Source organism: Paramormyrops kingsleyae, chromosome 15 (assembly GCF_048594095.1).
Source record: "Paramormyrops kingsleyae isolate MSU_618 chromosome 15, PKINGS_0.4, whole genome shotgun sequence".
Lineage (NCBI taxonomy): Eukaryota > Metazoa > Chordata > Actinopteri > Osteoglossiformes > Mormyridae > Paramormyrops > Paramormyrops kingsleyae.
This window is the reverse complement of record NC_132811.1, coordinates 26042419-26063257: the sequence shown is the minus strand read 5'-3', so window position 1 is coordinate 26063257 and position 20839 is coordinate 26042419. Positions and strand designations below refer to the sequence as shown.

Here is a 20839-nt window from a genome sequence, read left to right as displayed (position 1 = left end):
TTTTACAGCAGTTTGTTAAATCTGAAGTAGCTCAAAGCGTCATCCTTGACATGGATTATCTGGTCACATTACTCTGTACTGGATGAGTGGTTATTGAAGATTGACAGATACCTGCCATCTGCTAGTCAAATGACCATCTGACCCTTGTCCAGAGCACACAGTTTAGCAGCCAGCTTTAATGTTTCTTGAGCACTGTTCTGTAGCAATAACAGACATATTCCATCATTAGGAAAAGTGTATCGATTTTCACTGGTACAAACTGCTCCATTGGGAGAGATGCCATTCTATATAAAAAGCATCTGACCACATAAAGAACTAACAGCATAGCTCATTGAACTCCCAACACTCACCATTTCAAACTGCTGCTTTTTACCACTTCATATTTGTTAGGGTAATACAGCAGTCAAGTAGGGTAATAAAGGCAACAAAATGTTAATGTTCAATATTATTTGTATGTAACCTACACTGCAACAAAGAGTGGTGTATAATTAAAAAATAATAAATTTTCTGTATGTCTTCGTAATAAGATGTCTTTCTATAAAGTTGTACTGTAATATTACTTTCCCTGTATTTAGTAATTAAAAGGCATAATTTAAGAATGGCAACAGAAAATAATCTTTGATTGTCCAATCCATTTTAGCGTGTTTAAATAAAAAAAAAAACATTTATATGCTTGTGTATAATTTGGCTTACGTTATTTCGTGCTGACAGTCATATAGTACAGCAGTAAACATTGTTTAGGCCAGTGATCATGCTCCATAAATAACATAAAATAGCCAAAACATTTTTAAAATGTTGCAATTACAATATGTAATGTATGTATTTGGCCAGGTCATTCCATTTTAATTTAAAAAATGGCCTTTGCACCACCATTTGTGATTTCAAAGAAATATGGCATTGGTTTAGAGCTGAGGGAATTTGGGGGTGGGGGGTACGATGTATTTCTGCCTCTCAAAGTCAGGCTAGTGAGGGAACCCAGCTCAGTGTCGCACTTCGCTAGTTGGAGACTCCCCAAGGCTGCAAAAGTTTATCCAGCTTCATCCTTTCCTGTGGCTGAGACATCAATGGTTTTAAAGCAAAGGGGGAAAACAACCTTTTCCAACACTGCCCCCATGTGGACATTTCATGTAATATTCTGCCATGCAATGACTGGTAACAATTCAACATGTTTTCTTAACTATAAGGAAGCTAAAAGTAGGTCACCACATTTGATGCTTTATTTAGAATGGACAGATCCATGTTTTCTAACAGGTCATTCCATTGAATTAAAAAAATGGCACTTGCACCACCAATTGTGCATTTAAAAAAATTTGGTGTTTGTTCAGAGCTGAAGGAATTGGGGGGGGGGGGTACCCTGTATCTGCCTCCCAATGTTAGGCTGAGGAATCTTGATATTTCATCAGCAAGCCCAGCTTTCCCAGGAATAACAGTACCTAAAGCCTCATTTAAGAGGAGCCTTTTCATCCCTGACACTAACTTGTAAGTAATACAGAGGTATGGAGAAAAGAAATACAAGCCATGGAGCAAAAATTAAGCAGATGTTATTATCTCAGTTATATTAAATGCATTAATAAGTACCTTTTTGCTTGCGTCTCCATTTGTCTTTATTTGTTTATCCTCCATAGTTTTGGGCTGACAGCGTAGTTTCACATTAAATTACAAGGGTCATTCCACACCAACTCACCTAGAGCCGTGCAGGTCATGTCATGGATTTTCATCTAAGAAATTATATAAAATGCATTTTTGCAAGAAATTTGTGCAAAATCCTAATACTATCCACCCAAAAACACTGTCACCTGGGACCTGGGTTCGAGTCTTGTGTGGAATTTGCATGTTCCCCTGTGTTGCTGTGGGTTTTCCTCCAGGTACTCCGCTTTCCTCCCACAGTCCAAATCATGCTGAGGATAACTGGAGTTACCATATTGCCCATAGGCTCCGGACCCCCATGACCCTGAACAGGATAAGCTGTTTCAGAAAATGAATGGATGGATTTATGCTATTCAGCTGAAATTCATGACAGGTATAAATAAGACCCTTCAGCACAGGTGGAAATTTCAGGTCCAGAAAGCACAAATCCAGACCAAGATTTTGTTTCAACCAAAAAGTTGAGTACTCTGTGACTGTGACTCTTTATGCTCAACTGGTTGGTTGAAAGTAAATCATGGTCTAGATTTTTAATTTCTGGACCTGAAATTGCCACCTCTGCCCTTCAGGTGATGTCCACTAAATTTCAACTTGATCTGTGTTCCTGAATTTATGTAGTTGTTAAATGAATTTGAACAGGTCACTCATACAGAAAACATGTTCTTCTTGTACAGTGGGAAAGCAACACACAAAAGGAGCCAGGAACTACAAAAGTTCCTGGTAATGGCAGCCCAGGAACTCAGAATCAGGAAGTAAATTCATGAACTTCAGTGGGTAAGCACCTAGTTCTAACTATTATTTGTTTTCTTACCCACAGTGTAAAAATTTATTACTCAAAAGGATCTTTTTTAAAAAAGACAAAAACCTTTCTGAGCTCTGGCAGGTATGAGCAATTTACATGGCAAATTTCATAAAAACAATGCAAAAGCCTTTTTGAAAATACTGTCTTGCCAGCGAGATGGCTCTGCTATGTGGAGCCCAGTAACAACATGGAGCATTGGGACCATGTGCTCTATGAGAAAAAGCACGTCTGCTGGTGCTGCGGGGAGAAAGGGCAGCGGGCACACTGAGTCAGCAGAGTCAGCAGAGTCGCCAGCAGATGAACGGGGGATGTTGGACTGAGGGAGACATCACCCCGTCCTACCAAAGTGCCCCGTACCCAATCAACTCCTGCCATCCTACCAGTTCCCCAGCTGAGACAGCATTGGTGACTGGGGAAGGAAGGAGTTCCTGGAGACTCTGTTTGCTCATCAGCCAGCAAAGGTTGTCTGCTCGCGAGGACCTGCAGCATGACCCCAGCTGCGAGCGTGACCCACAGAGGCAGCAGGCTGGGGCTCAGTTGTGAAGAGGCATGCCATACGCTGGAGGCCTAGCTAGTTCAGGAGTGCTGTGAGCTTTAATAGCAGTAACAGCAGACCCAACAGGATCAGGAGTGGCTAAGCAAGGAACTGGCCAGCTGGAAGTGCGAGCACAACCACCGGAAGCATGAGGCCAAGGCAGAGGAGGCGGCATTAAGCAGCGGTGTTGCACTTTGCAGGCCCAATTGACCTAGGAGCATAGTGAGCTAGCAAAGCAATGAAAGCAGGGTGAGCAGGACCAACAGCAGCTGCACGAGTCTCTGAAGCAGGGAAGGTGCAGCCAGGAGAGGCTGTGGGAACAGCTGGCGGAATGGGAATGGCTGCGCAAGGTAGGGCTGGGCGATATATCAATACTGCATCGCGCATGTGCAATAATCACCAGGGCTTCAGATGACAGGCGCAACATTTGGTCATGCGGCAGCTTTTCGGTGCTATACGGACATTTATTTACGCCGACAATTTGTTAAGCAGTTTAGTAGTATGGCTAAAATATTAATTAGGCTTTGTATGACACCCAAAATTCATTATTAGTATAAATACCGCATATTATGTTTAATAAATGTGTCAGACTTTGAACTGCAAAAAGTACCACCACACCGCCGATGTCTTTTTACCTTGTTTATCCACAAGATCTCCTCTTTTAAAAGATGTGGTGGCTGCTGTTCTTCACCGCGACTTCAGTGCATATTGCACTGAGGTATACCAAACCGTAGTATACCAAAACAGTATTATATGGGGTGCTCTGCTAAACAAATTTAAGAAACATTCATACAGATTACTAACTTTTGGGTATCACCTAACACATCTCATTAATATTTAAGCCATACTACTAATCTTCTTACCAAATTATGGGCGTAAATAAATGTCCATATAGCGCCGAAATGATTTGTCTGTCATCTGAAGCCCTGGTGATAATTGCGCATGCACGATATAATATCGATATGATATCGCCCAGCCTTAGCGCAAGGCCAGCCGAGTCATGGAGCAAGAGGGCCAGGAGAGGAAACAGCCTGGCGGTCAGCAACAGTTCCCCACCAAGCTGTGAAAAAAGAAGGGCCGAGATCCTGGGGGACCTCCTGCCCTGCCAGTGGTCCCCAGCTGCTCAGTGTGTCCGCAATCACCTGAGAGGCAGCACCGGCGGCTGCCACCAGTCCTTTGTGATTTGTGGAGAATGCAGCAGAGGACTTGCTGTGGTGGTCACCTGCACGACTGATCTCTAAGAGGGGGACAGTGTTGCACTGCGAGATGGCTCTGCATAGTGGAGCCCAGTAACAGCGTGGAGCATGCCAGGAAAATGTGTAAATAACCCCTTGTTTGTGTTATTGTAAATACTTTGTGTGTGCCTTACTGTCTGTCGTTCGACCTCTGAGTGTGTTAGTCCTTTAAAGGGCTTAATAAAAGGGCGTTCTTTATGCTTAAACAAGTCTCCTGATCTCCTGCCACTCCTGTGATGCCTCGGCCCATGAGATGTTACGATACATTGAATTAAAATGGAATGATCCTAACATTACAACTGGCCAATAAGAAAAAGCCAATTACCAAATTAAAAAGCAAATGAATCCTCTGCTCACCCCAATAATGACAGAGTATTACCACTGAACTTACCTCATTCTGAAAAGATGCATCTTGGAGAAACTCTGGAAGTATCTTCTGTCCAAGTTCTCTACTGCCTTCATCACTCACAAAATGAAAGACCAGAATCTCCTTGTCAAGGAACCTAGCATGCTTCACCATGGATCTCATGGCTATCTCGAATTTCTCCTGGAGTGCCTTGCTTTTATCCACTTTGGTAAACATCATAAGAATATGGTAGTGCTGAACAGCCTCAGAACCTCCTTCGGCCCTTCTTTTTTCTAGCTGTTCTCTTGCTGTCCTTCTGCTGGTCTGCTCTAGCCTAGGATCCGCTGATGGATCGGCCTCATTTCGGTTGCTGTTTTGGATGGTCTGGGTTTGCTTAATGCGCTTAGTGGTGCTAGAGAAGTTCTCTTGCTCCGATCCAAAGTAGTAAAAGGCTACAACTGCCAACGCAGCTCCAAAGACCAAAACTATCTGATAGGACCTGAAAGTGCTGAGCCTCACCATGTTGTCACAGAAGATCCTTTGATAGCCCATGTCCTTTTATGGGGAAGACCAGATATCCTGTTTCTGAAACAAAAGCAGTGAGTGAATTGTGGCTGTCTTTTCCTGTATAGTAGGGCTCTTACAAATGTTTAGATTCATGCATAATACGTGCATCTTTTGATCTAGACGTCATAAAGTCAATAAAATTCACATTTCATCTCGAAGACATGTAGTGCACTAAGGGTTTCATTGTATTAGTAAGCTAGTTAAGAAGATCATAGAGTTCACAGAATCGACTACCTTTATAAACATGGTATATTTCTTATCTGAACTCCAAACACAGACAAAAATCCTAGAGATGAACCTAGAAAATTATTTCGGTAATTTAGAATTAAGCATTAACGGAAACCTCCAAATTCCGCTCAGACGTTTTCATAAGATCCGTAAATATGCACTTCAGAGTCAGTCCTTTAAATTGCAGTCTCATAGCTATCTTGAAATATAAAGGAATCGTTTATTTGATTTAAGAGCATTTTAACATACCGCGACTGGCGAGCGGGCGTCCATACGGATATTTTTGATTGATCACTATTACCAACTCATACGACTCATAACATCAAATTATTCATAACGTCATAGTCGACAACCGACTGATATATGTTTAAAGTTACGCCATAACGCAGTTTTACTGTAAAAGTATAGTTTTATGAATACCGATGGCACTCTCAATCACTTTCGGCCGTTTACTATTATGTCATACGAGTATCATGCAGCGAGAAGTATCAGAGCTGCGCTAACAACTGCGGATAACACTAATAAGCATACTGCTCGGATAGGCAGCTGCCGCTGAAATAAAAAAAAAATGACCATCCCCTTTCGATTTCAAGCGACACCCCCGTGAGCGCCGCAGCGACGTGGTGACGTCCGTTGCCAGGCGTTTGCGAAAGCGTCTTCTCTTTACTGCTCATCATGGCTGATAACGTGCAGTTTTTAGCTTTGCAATGCTGGAGCAAATATCTACTGCTATGTTAAGGAACTGATTGTTTTGTTATCGGCCCAGAAACGGACTTTTTGGAGCTTGAAGGTAAGATCGCGCTTAAAAAAAAGCATGGGAGCATTTAAACGAGGCCTAATTGTATTTTGCAGTGCATTTGTTTACATAGGCTTAGGTATTTTAATTAACAGACGATATTGCTGATAGAGCCACAGTAAATATGCGCCGTTATATAGAAGTTGCATTTTACTGTAAAATCGGGCAGGTAACGTTAGATACAAGTATATCAACTTGAACCGGATAAACATAGGTATGTAGTTGGTAAGATGTAGATTCAGTCAAATTTCTTCATGGCGCCATACACCGTAAGAATTTGTTTGTTTAAGAAATAAACGGCTAATTTGACGATTTGGCGAATTATCTACATTAAATCAAAGTGTATCTGTAGAAATCCTCTCCAGTTAAACCGCCTTAGGTAAAATTTCCGCATAATTTTAAGCAGTTGTACTGTACTGTAAATTAAGAATGAGGTCTGAGTCTTTCAGTGGTCCGTGGTTGTCTGTTTCGCTTCACATCTGATACCATCTCATTCCAGACAAGGAGTAGTTATTGATCACTGCAATCCTCATATGAATACCAAAAAGACACTTGACATGGGAGACGTTTTGACTTATGAAGCGGATTTGTTGGGGATGGTTAAGGAGGTAAGTGCATTTCAAAAGATAATAATTGATTCGGGGTTTGTCATACAAACAAGAAAATGTGATTAATCTTCATCAGTGCGTCCTAATTATACATTAGCAACAAAAGTTTACAATTGAATTTCATTCTTGTGTTAAATGATGTACATTTAGGTCATTTTCAGTGATATACATTATAAACTTTTACTTGTGTTTAATGATTGTATTACTCCAATTCTTTGCAGCACTTCTCAGGAATTTGCATGGCAGACTTATTTATTTCTTTTGTTCATCATGCCACATCATATCGCACCATTGGACAAAAAAAATAAAAAACTGTTAGCATCTCTGCATTTTGACAAGGTGTATGATTGTATGTGTTTGTGTATGTTCCTGTTGTGGATGGGCCTCCCATCCAGGGTGCATTACAATGTTGTGCCATATGATGCCAGGGATAGACTCCAACCCTCGTCAGTCAGGACATGCAGATAAGATGGAAAAGCAGGATAAAATGTATGAAAGGCAGTGCTCCTAAAATCCGCAGTGACAACTGGCACTCGCAGTGGTCACTTAGCCCTGTATCTCCTTTTTGACATTCTCCATTTCTCTCACTGCTGCTTTCATAAAGTATTGCTGGTGACAGTGATGTCACTCTGACTAACAATCTATCCTCAACATGTTTTTCTTCTCCTGATATCTAAGGCCTATGAAAAAGTAATGATCACTGATTGTTAAATGTGCATTTATGAACTTGTAAAGATACATCCATCTATTACCGTAACCGCTTAATCCCAACTGGGGTTGCAGGGGGGACCAGAGCCTTTCCCAGGAACAATGGGCATAGGCAGGAACCAACCCTGGTCAGTCGCTAATACACTGCAGGGCACACAATTACAGGGCCAACTTAGAGTTGCCAATCAACCTATCGTTCACACTTTTTTTGGACTGTGGGAGGAAACTGGAGCTACCGGCAGAAACTCACGCAAACACAGGGAGAGTGTGTGAACTCCACTCAGAAAGGTCCTACGCTCAGCCCGGGGACCGAACCCAGGACCCTCTTGCTGTAACGCAGCAACGCTAACCACTGCGCCACTGTGCTGCCCATGTAAAGATACAAACAATGATATTTTGCTTAATTAACTAATCATAAAACCTAAACGAAATGCATAATTTAAAAAAAACTTTAATAGGGTCTATATTCACCAATGTGATGCTATTTCCACTGGTGTGACACTTTTCATTTCACACCATAGGACATGACTGTCACAGCAGTGGTTATTTTCAGATAAATGGCTAATATTTTAGCATAGTGGTAGCTCAGCGAACATTGAATCCAATATCATAGTGAAATGTTTATGTAATTTATAAAATATTGAAATGCGTATCCATACGTATTCTAACTGCTTTTGTATACAGGGTTGTGGGGCCTAGTGACAAACGGCACAATGCTGGGGCCGCACTGGGTGGGATGTCTATTCCGGAACAGTTTTCAAATTAACATTTAAATTGTATCATACCAAAGAGCTGCATAATTGCTTATGTTTGCTGGGAAATAGCAATATTTTTATGAGTACTTGAGGTGAAACTTACCTTCTGTTAATCCAGTGATGTCTTCTGTCATTCCTGAATGAAGAAGGATTTACCTCATTAATCAGATACCTAAATTAATGCCTGGTTTATTATAATCATATAATGGTGGCACTAGGTGGACACCAGTTTTGCAGACAAATTGACATCTATCATAATCGTTTAAAATGGGAACATAACGATTTGCAGCCTATATTTCATTGAAGTAAACATTTTATTAATTGTCGATGTAAGTAAATCAGTAGGTTTCTGCTTTTTAAAAATTTGATCACAGTAGTTTGCAGATAAGGAATTGTTTTTTAAAAAATCAGAAGATGAACTGAAGAATGTTTAGAAATTTTTAATTAACATTTACTTATGCACCGACTTAAATAATAAATCAATAAGACAAATTTATATATTACTGCTAAAGCATAAATGGAGCATCACATCAGTCATTCTTGCCCTGTGGGTTTTCTTATTTATGAAGAATTTGTGTGTTCTTGTTGCTTGTAATTTTTTAAATTCTTAAAATACTGACCAAGCATATTTGTTTTGTAGTACCTGATGTTTTGTGAATTTGAAGAAACTCTTAAACTGTTTGAGAAAGAGTGCAAAATCAAGGGGAACTCATCTCCAAGACCTTCAGGGAACCTTCTGAAAGATGATAAAGTGTTAGCTGTGCAGGTATGTTCCAGGATGATCACACACATCCACATTATGCCCACAGCTGGAGACAAAAGTATTTTGCACTGTAAAATCGCCCTACTGTCCTTCCTCAGCAGGACTTCTTATCTTCCTTTGATGATGGAGATGTGAAGGTCTTCTTCGAGCTCTGGAATGCACACATTCCCACCGACATCCGAGACTTTGACCCAGTTGCCCAGAAATTGGAGTTCTACATTCAGATCCATTTCGCCATCTTCCCTTTGAAACACTCCCTGGGAAGATCCGTAAGGGCTTCTTGTACCTTGCATCAGATCCTTTAAAAAATAAGAGCACCTTAAATATTATTTGTACATACTATTAGTCATTTTAAAGTAATTTATTTTGCTGTTGTCCTACATGATTTCTATGTATATGGTACTGGTGATGAAAGTAGCAGCAGTTTGCCAATAGGTGTCCCCAGTGATCTGAACAAAGCGTTTCACTTCATCATGAATTACCAAGATTTTTTTTTTTCATTGCTGTTTATTTTGATTACATGTACTGTACTTACCAGATGTTTTTGTACAAAGTGATATACAAATGAGGCCAATAATACATCAGAAGCGTATACCTTTCAATGAGTCAGCTAGACGTAAATGCATCTAGGCTGACCTTACAGTGAATACTTACAATGAAAGTTTAAGCAATTTTGGAATGCAAGCTATGCAATGTATTTCAAACAAATCCAGAACCTAATAAGTCTACTATCCAAATAAAGAGTGCAACACTAAGATCACTCAGGAGCCGTAGAATGGTGTAGTTGAAATTGTTATTATTGTTTTATTGATTCATATACACCATTGGATCCTAGTCCTGTGGATATAATGCACAACATACTTGTGATGCAAAGCACGTTTATTAAGCTCTATGGATGCCGGTTGGTTCCTTCAGGACAGGGTTAACTTTGAGGAACGGATCACACACTTCAAGCACTACCTGGAGACCAGAGGAGCGACGCTAAGCCAGACCACCGAATTCCTGCCCTTTTATGCCCTGCCTTTTGTGCCCAATCCAATGGCACATCCTTCATTCAAAGGCCTCTTCCAGGTATCTCTTTATGCCTTAAGTAGAACAGAAAAAGTTCCATTTTCATGTTATCTCAGAATGAATGGTATGACCCTGTACAACAACTTGCAAATGGGGAAAAAACTATACATTATGGAATAATTTCTACTCCGTTGTAAGGCAAAAATAAATATATAAATTACTGTAAATGCTGATTAAATACTGTCAAAGCTGTAAGAATTAAGCTTGATTTTATTCTTTTTAGGAGTCCTGGATGCCAGAGCTGAAAAGAAAACTAGAAAAGTTTTTGTCTGTGACCCTGAGAGCCTCTGGGACTCCGAGGCTGCTTACTTTGTATGTATCCTCTGGCCACAGTGAGCCTCTGTATAACATATATTAACAGACACTAGGTGAGTGTACATTCTCTATGAAGGACGTGGTCATTATGCACCAGCTTATTATGATGCCTAGGTTTCGAATCCTTTCAAAATAGCCGGTGATCCATACAGGCTTTTGCTAGGTTTGGGAAAAGGCCAACTATTTAAAATCTAATTGCAGTGCTATTCCACACCAGCGCTTTCGGTGAATGCAGGGTAGAAAAAGCCATTTAACAGAAAGAAACTGGCCCCCAAAAAATCAATGAGCAGAAAACTAATTGGGCATAATTGTTTCAGATCCACACTAAATGAAATACAGTTTCTCTCCTGTGCTGTTGCTTAGGCGCTTATTTGGAGGCCCTGAAAAGGCCTCTTTTCACCCTTCTGTTCAACAGGTGATTAGTATGCGCACAACCACCCAACTCATAATGTATCTCGCCCAGCTTGCTAAGCCTTATCCCTGCAGAAGGCAAAATATTTAATTTCTACTATCCATCCTGCCTTTGAAAACTGAACACTTTCTCACCCATGTTATATGAAAATGGGGGGGTGGGTATACATTTTTGGTGTTAGCAGGCTGAGATGTACCTGCTTACATCATAATGTGGGGTTGTGTTGAAATTACAACTGCAGTTCCTGTTGGTCAGGACCTGCTTAATATTTACCCTGGGAACAGTTGATGTTTCTTTAACATCAAATTTCAGAAGGAAGGTGGAAAGGACAACAAAGGTGAGTCATTTCATTAGTGACGTGCACATATCTGGAATGCGTGACACTTGGCATCAAACATACCGTCGTGCGCATAACTCATGCGCTCGCTCACTCCACGGCTGCTATTGACATATTACAGTAAATACAGTAACTAAGCAAAGCCTTTTTCAGAAATGCAGTATCAATAGTTATTTAGCTTTAGGTACTTATTATTAACTAAGAATCTTTGAATTCATATATTGTTACTGGTTGTGGCTATGGAAGAGGGACAGTTTCTGAGGTGTAACACCCCAAAAAGGGCACTTGCAAGCAGTGGCAGGGAGACGTCCCCAGTTGGCCACTGATGATAAGTGAATGTAATATCATTGTTACCTAAACAGTACTTTTATGTAGAGCATTTTAAAATTATTTCCCATTAAAAAAAATCTTAAAGAAGTACAAGTTACTAGATTTTTCAGGAATTCTTTGACGTCTGACCTGTGTCGGCTGCATCACTATATGTTTCGCATGCAGAGGGGCTGCGACAGCTGCAGCTGCAACTGGCCGATGCCGAGAGAAGGGCGGCTAGCTACATGAAGAAGTTCGGCAAGATGCAGACCGACTACCACAACCTCATTGGCGTCACCGCTGAGCTGGTGGACTCCCTGGAGGCCACAGTCAGTGGCAAAATGGTAATTACTTCAGAATGCCGATGTTCTGGTGTGTCCACACCACCCCCCGGACGGAGATGTCAGAGTATGCTGTTTTCCAGATCTCCCCGGAATACCTGCAGAATGTGTGCGTTCGACTTTTCAGTGGCCAGATGAGGCGGAGCAGTGTGCAGAGCATGGATTTCACCAGACCTGGCACTGTGAGTGACACGGCTCTGCTTACTGTCACAGGGCAGCCATGCTGCTCACAAAAGCTGCAAACGATCGCAATAATGCATTTATTTTATTCAGCTGGTGAGAAGTTAGCACAAAAAGAAGTCATGAATTATTAAACTATATTGCTTGGTCATCAGCATAACTTAAAGAAGCTACTTTAAGTGCCTGTGCGGTTTATAAGCAGGAAGGTATAAAGTCCCCCACAGTCATCACAAGCCCTGAAAATCTTTAGATAATGGCTAAACTGAAAGGGCAGTGTAATATGTCCAGATTCTATTTAACTTTGAAACTACACATTGAAACTTTATATATTGATTAATTGGCATATGCAATGTGCTTTCTAAAATCATACTGGATAAAGGATCTGTAATTCTGATGGGTGTGGCACCCCATTAGACTCCACAGGATGGTTTTGTGAAAACGTACCCTGTTTTACATGACACCAAGTGTCAACATGAAATCAGAGGCAGTCTGTTGTATGTGATGGGTCACCAACGTAATGTGGTCACTCTCTCTGTCCGTTGTATGGTAGGTGGATGTGCCTGTTTTGTGTGACCTGTAATCTTCAATGGCTTCTCTTTGTGAATGTCTGTCTCTGAAGGGATATTTCTCTATGAGCCCTTATGACAATGATGATGGATATGTAAGTCCCTAAGTTTAATTGTTTCCCTTTTCCTCGCCTTGCTTGCACCTTCACCGTCTTGTCCTACCTCTCACCCCGCATCTTTCTCTACATCTTGTTTCTGTCCTGAATTCTTGTTTTTCTTCTAGCTCCCATTGCATTAGTCATGTCTACCCAGTAAAAACTTAAATATTTCCAATATTTTTTAGTTAATTCTGTTGTAGTTTTGCATGACTACACTTAAGAAAGCAGAACTTGTATATTAATTGCCTGTTTCCTCTTACTTGAAGCATTGTTCAGTTTTGTGAATTTGTTCAGATTTGATTTTGCCTGAGAATCCATATTTAATACAAACCAGCCATCTATTGTTTCCGTAAAACAAAGCCCAGTTCCAAACAGGGTTGGGGCCATTCCGGAATGCATTGATCAATTCCAGTCCAAATCAGGAAATGGAACTGGAGTTGGAACTTAAATCTCCCTGAAATTCAAATTCAACTCCAATTCTGTTCCCTGTAGTTTTTTTTCCAATCCCAGCTCCAGTTCCATTTCCTGATTTGGACTGGAATTGATCAATGCATTCTGGAATGGCCCCAACCCTGGTTCCCAAGGTATTTTCTTATTGGCATAGTGGTTTCTTATGGCATAGGTGGGTTTACAGAAGGTAAAATTTGTCAAGGAAGAGCTGCCTCAGGCCTTCAGGAAAGACAGAACATAAGCCTTCTTATCTCCAGAATAGTGCTCTGCCTGCTGTAGGGCCAGAAGCCAGATGACATATGGCTCATTTCTGTACCTTTCCTCTACATATCAGGACAATAAACCTCTATGGGGAACATCTGCTGTTCAGTATGAACCATTATAAACAGCAAACACTCTCTGGGAGATTTAATAGCAAGCAGTGAACCAGCCAGAGCAGATGTGAGTTGGGCCAGATAGTCGCCAATATCCCCACCCACTTAACTAAAGCCTGTGGTTTTTATGATTAAATGGACCATCTCATATGTAAGAGTAAGAACTAAAACATACCAAAGCATCAACAACCTTCATTTATGCAAAATAGAATTACATAAGCCAGTTGAGTTTAATTGATGGTACCAGTAGTTCCTTCCGATGTCCAGTCAGGAGAACTCCTTAGAGATGGTAGAGTTTATCCTGCATGAAGTGGTGCTTTCCTTTAAAATTAAATCTCACTAGTTAGAAGCCCATAGGTTCAGGATGAAGTGTCATTTTGTCATGGCACTTTGTGTCACTCTTCTTACCAAGGTTTTCCTTCTCAAATAGGCACTAAGAACGAAATGCTGGTCTTTTTAAAGCATGGGCTAGAGCTGGCTTGCTGCTGGCAGAGACTCCGCTGTCATAGGGCAGGCCCTTGCTATAAGCACCAGTACTTGACCAAAGACTGTTTAGCTCTCCTATACTTTACAGGAGTCTAGCCTGTTAGCCATTGCAATGGTTGGTTGGTTCTTACTAGATTAATCACCGATTGATATAATCCATAGAGACAACTGGTGCCCCGCCTTGTTTATCACTTGGCTTTTTCAAATTCTTGGGCTTCCACAGTGAGAAGATTTGCTGATGGCCTTGAGTAGTGCCTGCCCCATTTCTGAGCTCGCATGAATTCATAGTCATTGTGCATGACAGTATTTTTGCCAGTTTGGTTAGTTAGTGACCTTTCTTTTCAAAAATTATTCAGGAGCTTGTAGTGAAACCATCTTCCACATTGCTGTACAGGTTGTATCTTTCCAGATTGTTTCCACTGAATTGTTTGTCTGCCCTCAGCTTAAACTGAATTACTGCATTGAGGAGTGGGTGGCTTTTTGCTTCTATGACCTGTGAAGCATCAAATGACACAATTGTTTGGTTACGTTGTCTTTTAGACCTACTACAACACATACAAATGGGATGTTTTGCTTTAACAACAATAATCCTCAAGCATGTGAGGGCTGACGCACCTTGGTCAAAATTCCATGCATGGAATTAGGGCTGTACAATATGGCATAAAATTCATACTGCGGTATAATTTGAACCGCAGACGCTATATATTATGATTATATAATTTGATCTGTAAATTTCAATATAACTGTTTTTGAAAGGGTAACATATGTACATAGCAAAGGCATTGGAGCAGGAAGTTGTATAATAAACTGTTACATTTCAAAGTAGTTGTGAACGTAGAATGTTTATTGTGTGAATCTGCAATTATAGAAAAAATATGAAAATATTTTTTTCCCTGGTTTTATCCCATATTAAAAACATAGGTTGGTTTTGTAAAATGTAGGTAAGCAGAAAACAAGACACAGAACCAAAAGCTACAAAACTAATACAATTAGACTAGTGTCATGACTCCATCTATATTAGAATGACCATCTCTCCCATAAAGGTCCTGCCAGGCAGAGTCCTGCACGGGTTCAGGTACCCGACGGGTGACCCGCAAATTTTGATGAAACGGGTGAAAAATATTCTACTGTGTCGGATACAGGTTCGGGTCGGACGCAGGAGAGCGCGGGTCTAAATGGCAGTTTTCAAAACATCATGTGCCAACCCCGGAAATCTCTCCCACTTTCATCTTCAAAAAGCGCGCGCCATGTCCTGCAGCTGTTCGAAATGGATGCTGAGGAGTTGAAAAGAAAACTAGCAAGTGGAGAGTTTAAAGTTGTGGCCAATACCTCCACTAAAATCAAGTCCGACGTGTGGGAGAATTTCGGAGTTATCTTGGATAACGAAAACAGCTCTTTTGAAGTCTTGTCTTGGTGGAGAGCGCATGAGCGTTTGTTTCCCATATTGCTCATATTGCGAGATCTATTCTCGGCATCCGGCGCCGCAAGTGAGCGAGATTGCTCATGTGCCGGATATGTCATCCAGGAGCGAAGGAGTCAGCTGAGGCCATCAACTGTGGACGATATCCTTTTTTACACAGTAATATAAAGCACCACACCAAACACTAGTCTATGCCTTCGCGTAGGAATTCCAATCGGGTAATCAAAGGGAAATGGACAGTGCATGTAGGTAGCCTGTAAAACCTAATAATGTGCAGGGTAGCCTAATGTACATTTTATATAATATTAGTTTTATTAACACATTTGATTGTAAGCTGGTAAGGCTGTGTGTGGGCATTAGTGATGCGCGGGTCGGGTATTTTTCCAATCCGCGGGTCCCGCTTTTATGAAATTATTTGGCCCGCCCCGCAAATAAACTGACAATTTCTTTACCGGCCCCAACCCGACCCGCGGGTTACCCGCGGGGTCCGCGGGTTACGAGACGACCCGCGCATCACTACTGCTTGGCGCTTTCGTGACTTGTCACGTGACATAACCTTATCAAAGAACTTAATAAAATTTGAAAATAGATATTCCCAAATATTTAATATAGGCTATAGGGAATTGCACGCAACATACAAGGATTTTTTATTTAATTTTGTTTTTAATGATCCGCCCCGCAAATAAAGTGACAATTTCTTTACCCGAACCGCGGGGTCCGCGGGTTACGAGACGACCCGCGCATCACTAGTGGGCATGGCAATATCAAACACTATTTGAGTTTGGAGGTAGGCTACTACCGTTTGTTTTGCTTATTAGGCTGTTATTAAGCAACGTTTTCATTTGGCAATGCCTTTTCAACTGATGTTGCACATGTCACTGGTCGTTTGTTGTGGCAATAAACTTGTCTTTAATTTTGAGTTTCTGACTGACTGGTTGGGTGTTGGTATTTATTTATAGCAGATAGGGTGCGGAATTTTATTTTATTTCTGTCGGATAACGGTTCGGATACCGGTTTAAGTATGACGGGCGGGTGCAGTTTGTCAAAATCAGACCCGTGCAGGACTCTGCTGCCAGGTGCAACAATAATCATATAAATAATTTTCATAGAAATCATAAAAATTATAAAGTATTTATTTGACGCGACTTGATTACGTCATTTTTCGGGCGAGGAGCGGTATAATCAAAATCTCTCCCTTTGGCCTAATTTATATCGTATACCGTTTATACCGCACAGTACTACATGGAATGTTCCTCTCTGACTTTAGACCATTTTCTCTCAGAAGTCTGCAGCACTAAGAATACATGTTTGGAAGCTAGTTATGACTGCAGTGTCTCCCTTCCATATAGAGGGATTGAGGGTTTGCCGTATGCCTACTGGCGCACATAGGTGGAAATTTCAGGTCCAGAAAGTAAAAATCCAGTCCAAGGTTTTGTTTCAACCAGCCATTCAAGTATGCTCTGACTGTCACTCTTTATACTCAACTGGTTATATAGATTTCTTTTTTCTGGATCTGTAAAATACATCTAAGCTGAGGTGGTAGCTTTCCAGGTGTCTTGTACAGCAGTGGCCACAAAGGAGTGTTAGGACTTCTCCTTTTTGTATTACAAAAAAGCTTTCTCACTTGGTTTTTGGAGGGCTTACAATGACTGTCTGGAATATACCAGAGCAGGTATTAACAGGTGGCCAAATAGTCTTTAATCAGCCTATTGAGGTGCAAGTTAGGTGTTTTTTAAGCATTATTTCTTTAATGTAATTTATCCATTTATTTCTGTTACACATTATTTCAGTTTGAGCAGGCATTGTCAATGGTACCTAACACTCAGCTGCAGCACCTTGAAGACATATAATATTAGCAATCATGGCAGTGAAGAGAATTCTTATTTGCCCTAGCGTGACACAATATTGGACAATGATAAAACTATTACCTATAGTGTTAAAAGAGATGAGGGATATTATTTGCCGACCCTTAACATTACTGTTTCAAAAATCCTTATCTGAAGGTGTGGTACCTTCTGATTGGAAGCATGCCAACATAACGCCCATTTTCAAAAAAGGGGATAGAAGTAATTTGTCAAACTATAGGCCAATCAGTCTAGCTTGTATAACTGGTAAAGTTATGGAGCCTATAATCAAAGAGAAAATGGTAGATTACCTGGACTCAAATAACATTTTGAGGGATAGCCAGCATGGATTTAGGAGAGGTAGATCCTGTTTAACAAATCTGTTGGAGTTTTTTGAGGAAGCTACTCAGGAAGTTGATGATAAGAAGGCCTATGATGTCATCTACTTAGATTTCCAAAAGGCTTTTGATGTTGTTCCCCACAAGAGGCTCTCACTTAAACTCAAAGCGACAGGTATTTTAGGAACTGTAGCGACCTGGATTGATAACTGGTTAACGGATAGGAAGCAGCGAGTAGTTATGAGGCTCAATGTCACAGTGGGCCTGCGTTCATAGTGGGGTACCGCAGGGTTCAATTTTAGGACCACTTTTGTTCCTAATTTACATAAATGATATAGACACCAATATATACAGTAAACTGGTGAAATTTGCAGATGACACCAAGGTGGGTGGTGTAGCAGATACTGAACTAGCGGCTCAGCAGCTACAGCGGGATCTTAATTTAATTAGTGACTGGGCTGACACCTGGCAGATGAAATTTAACATAGACAAATGTAAGGTACTCCATGTAGGGAGCAGAAATATAAAGTACAGGTATTTTATGGGACCTACTGAAATAAAGGTAGCTGATTATGAGAAAGACCTTGGTGTGTATGTTGATGCTTCCATGTCTCATTCTCACCAGTGCGGGGAAGCAATAAAAAAGGCCAATAGGATGTTGGGGTATATCTCCAGGTGTGTGGAGTTTAAGTCAAGGGAGGTAATGCTAAGATTATACAATTCCTTGGTGAGACCTCACCTAGAATATTGTGTACAGGTTTGGTCACCATATCTTAAAAAGGACATAGCGGCCTTAGAAAAGGTGCAGCGTAGGGCCACAAGAATGACTCCTGGTCTTAGAGGAATGTCATACGAGGAAAGGTTATTTGAGCTAAATCTGTTCAGCCTCAAGCAAAGGAGACTGAGGGGGGACATGATCCAGGTCTATAAGATTCTAACAGGTTTGGATGCTGTTCAACCGAATAGTTACTTCAGCATTAGTTCCAATACAAGAACTCGTGGCCATAGGTGGAAATTAGCGGGAGAACATTTCAAACTGGATTTAAGGAAGCACTTCTTTACACAGCGTGTAGTCAGAGTATGGAATAGTCTTCCTGGTAACGTAGTGCAAGCTGAATCCTTGGGTTCCTTTAAATCAGAGCTAGATAAGATTTTAACAACTCTGAACTATTAGTTAAGTTCTCCCCAAGCGAGCTCGATGGGCCGAATGGCCTCCTCTCGTTTGTATAGTTCTTATGTTCTTATGTTCTAAAACCCTTATAACTTGGCAGTATCATGTAATTTGATTGTGAAATGAATGTGTACCATTATTCAGCCATGCAAGACCAAACACCCTTTGTGGTACTTCATTAACAAAGGAAATAAGCCTGTTTGTCTTTCAAGGAGGTCTCCACTTCCAATGGGTGTCCTTGTTTTATTACAGCGTCCAACACGCCTTTTGTACCCACAAATCTATAGACATTAATTGAACAACCTAATATTTATGCACATATTTCATTAACTGCACTTAAGACTTCTTAAATGAGTCAAAAGCATACATCTTATTCACTTTTATGTAATATTGGGACAAGCAAATGTCGACACTAAAATAGTTATGCAGACCTATCCATGGCCACACTGTCATTATATTTGTAATTGTTCAGGGCATTTGTTGTGTTATTTGTAAACCTGTCCACAAGCGATTGCTCTAATACTACATCGGACGCTCCGCTTCCCCCGTAAAATTGCTAAAAGTATTTAATTAGTCAATGTATAAATGTATTTTTTTTTTTGCAATTAAAAGTGTAATCTGTCTTACTAATTGCACCACAGGAAGGTGCACATTATACATAAATGTACATTATGTTCCCTTTGAAGCCAGGGTAAATATAGCCTAAAGGCACCCATTGAAGCCTAAGGAATAATTTTGTATGCTTTGTCTAAATGGAGAATAAGCAAAAGCTTGTTGCACAATATGCTTCAATGACTTATTTCAGGAGTGCACCTGCACGTCGTGCTTCACTGGAAGTGTATGAGACTTTCAGACAAAGTTGCAAAGATAGATTTGCCGTGACATATTTTAGACCCACCTGGAAGCCGGGCTTCTCTGCATGGTGTTTGGGGAAATATCTCATCAAGACAGGATAAATTAGTAATAACATTAAGGGTCATGACTGACAAGTTTCTTATACAGTCAAAAGGGGCAGCCTCATCGTATTCATTCATTCGCATGCAGGAGCATGGATACGAGACTGCAGAGTGGCAGTTTATCGTTTCATATGTCATCTTTTGCCATTTTCACCAGTAAATATTGTGTTATTGAGATTTCGAGTTTCATCATTTAATTTTCAGTGAAAGTTCAGTGATTTTTTCGTAAACTAGTTTTGTTGTTAGCTTGCTAACTAAGCTGTGTGTCCATTCAAAATGGTCAAGTCACTAAAGAGGGAGCCATGTTGGTATAGCAAGGTAGTATATAATTTCTTCTGAAAAGAATGGACAGCAGAATGTGCATATAAGTAGCTGACTGGCTACAATAAGGAAAAAAGCCCTTTTTTAGTTATACTGCCACTCGTTGACATTGTGCTTCCCCACTGGACCTGTCTCATGTGTGCGCAGAGTCATAAAACAATTATGCTGTGCCTGTTGGGTAAGAATTACCAGCATTTGACTTCATTTCCCTTAAGCTTGAGATAAAGTTGCCTTTTATGGTGTCAAATTATCAGAGAGAGAGCCAGCTAGATATAACCATTCATTGAAAATTCAAGTGCCAAGGTGTGGCACCAGGAAGATGGTGTTTGGATCCTGGATGCCATACCATTACCAGTGTCATAGCTTATCATGGCACTGTGACTTTATAGCATCAGGGGCTACTCCTCATACAATTCATATCCCATCCCAAAGCCTGAGTTTTAATCGTATCCTTAAGGAGCTTTAGATAGTACAGTGGTACCTCGGTTCTCAAACACACTAGAACTCGAATTTCTTGAAAGTCGAACAAACCAGTTTGATCTAGAACTCGATCTGAATACCAGAAGTCGAACCGTGAACGCTGACCTAATATAAATTGTACGCGCCAGGAAATGAGTCATACTACAATGCAATTCTTACTTGAATGCCTTCTTCACAGACTGGACGATTAACCAAATAAAGCAGCGCAACATTACAGTAACTAACAATAAATAAACCACTAACTTACGTGTACTATTAGAGCATTTATGTCATTTATTTAAACTTTATTTTACCAGGTAAATTAACTGAAAACCAGTTCTCACTGCTTTACGTGATATTCGGGAGAAATATCAGATTACGCATTGGAACTCCCTGGGATACAA

At 40.6% G+C, this 20839-nt stretch overlaps 2 protein-coding genes across 8 annotated transcripts in view; one reads left to right on the top strand and one right to left on the bottom strand.

The window, feature by feature from the left end:
* Positions 1–5899, bottom strand: part of xxylt1 (xyloside xylosyltransferase 1) — a 61954-nt gene extending 56055 nt beyond the window's left edge. Inside the window, exons 1-2 of one of the 2 annotated variants that reach the window (XM_023819980.2) lie at positions 5607–5899; positions 4608–5147 (exon numbers count right to left, since the gene is read on the bottom strand). In XM_023819980.2, coding sequence (XP_023675748.2) covers positions 4608–5114 — 507 coding nt within the window. In that variant the 5' untranslated portion in view covers positions 5115–5147; positions 5607–5899. Of the gene's footprint in view, positions 1–4607; positions 5148–5363; positions 5567–5606 lie in introns of those variants that run through there. The other variant, XM_023819981.2, reaches the window with a different exon arrangement.
* A 73-nt stretch (positions 5900–5972) lies between these two features.
* The window catches only part of armc9 (armadillo repeat containing 9), a 40923-nt gene continuing 26056 nt past the window's right edge, over positions 5973–20839 (top strand). For 4 of the 6 annotated variants that reach the window (XM_023819950.2, XM_023819948.2, XM_023819945.2 and 1 more), the window contains exons 1-10: positions 5973–6147; positions 6653–6761; positions 8865–8990; positions 9086–9256; positions 9903–10058; positions 10282–10374; positions 11098–11122; positions 11618–11775; positions 11856–11954; positions 12572–12613. In XM_023819950.2, the coding sequence (XP_023675718.2) occupies positions 6687–6761; positions 8865–8990; positions 9086–9256; positions 9903–10058; positions 10282–10374; positions 11098–11122; positions 11618–11775; positions 11856–11954; positions 12572–12613 (945 nt within the window). In that variant the 5' untranslated portion in view covers positions 5973–6147; positions 6653–6686. The remainder of the gene's footprint in view (positions 6148–6652; positions 6762–8864; positions 8991–9085; positions 9257–9902; positions 10059–10281; positions 10375–11097; positions 11123–11617; positions 11776–11855; positions 11955–12571; positions 12614–20839) is intronic. The other 2 variants (XM_023819947.2, XM_023819949.2) reach the window with 2 other exon arrangements.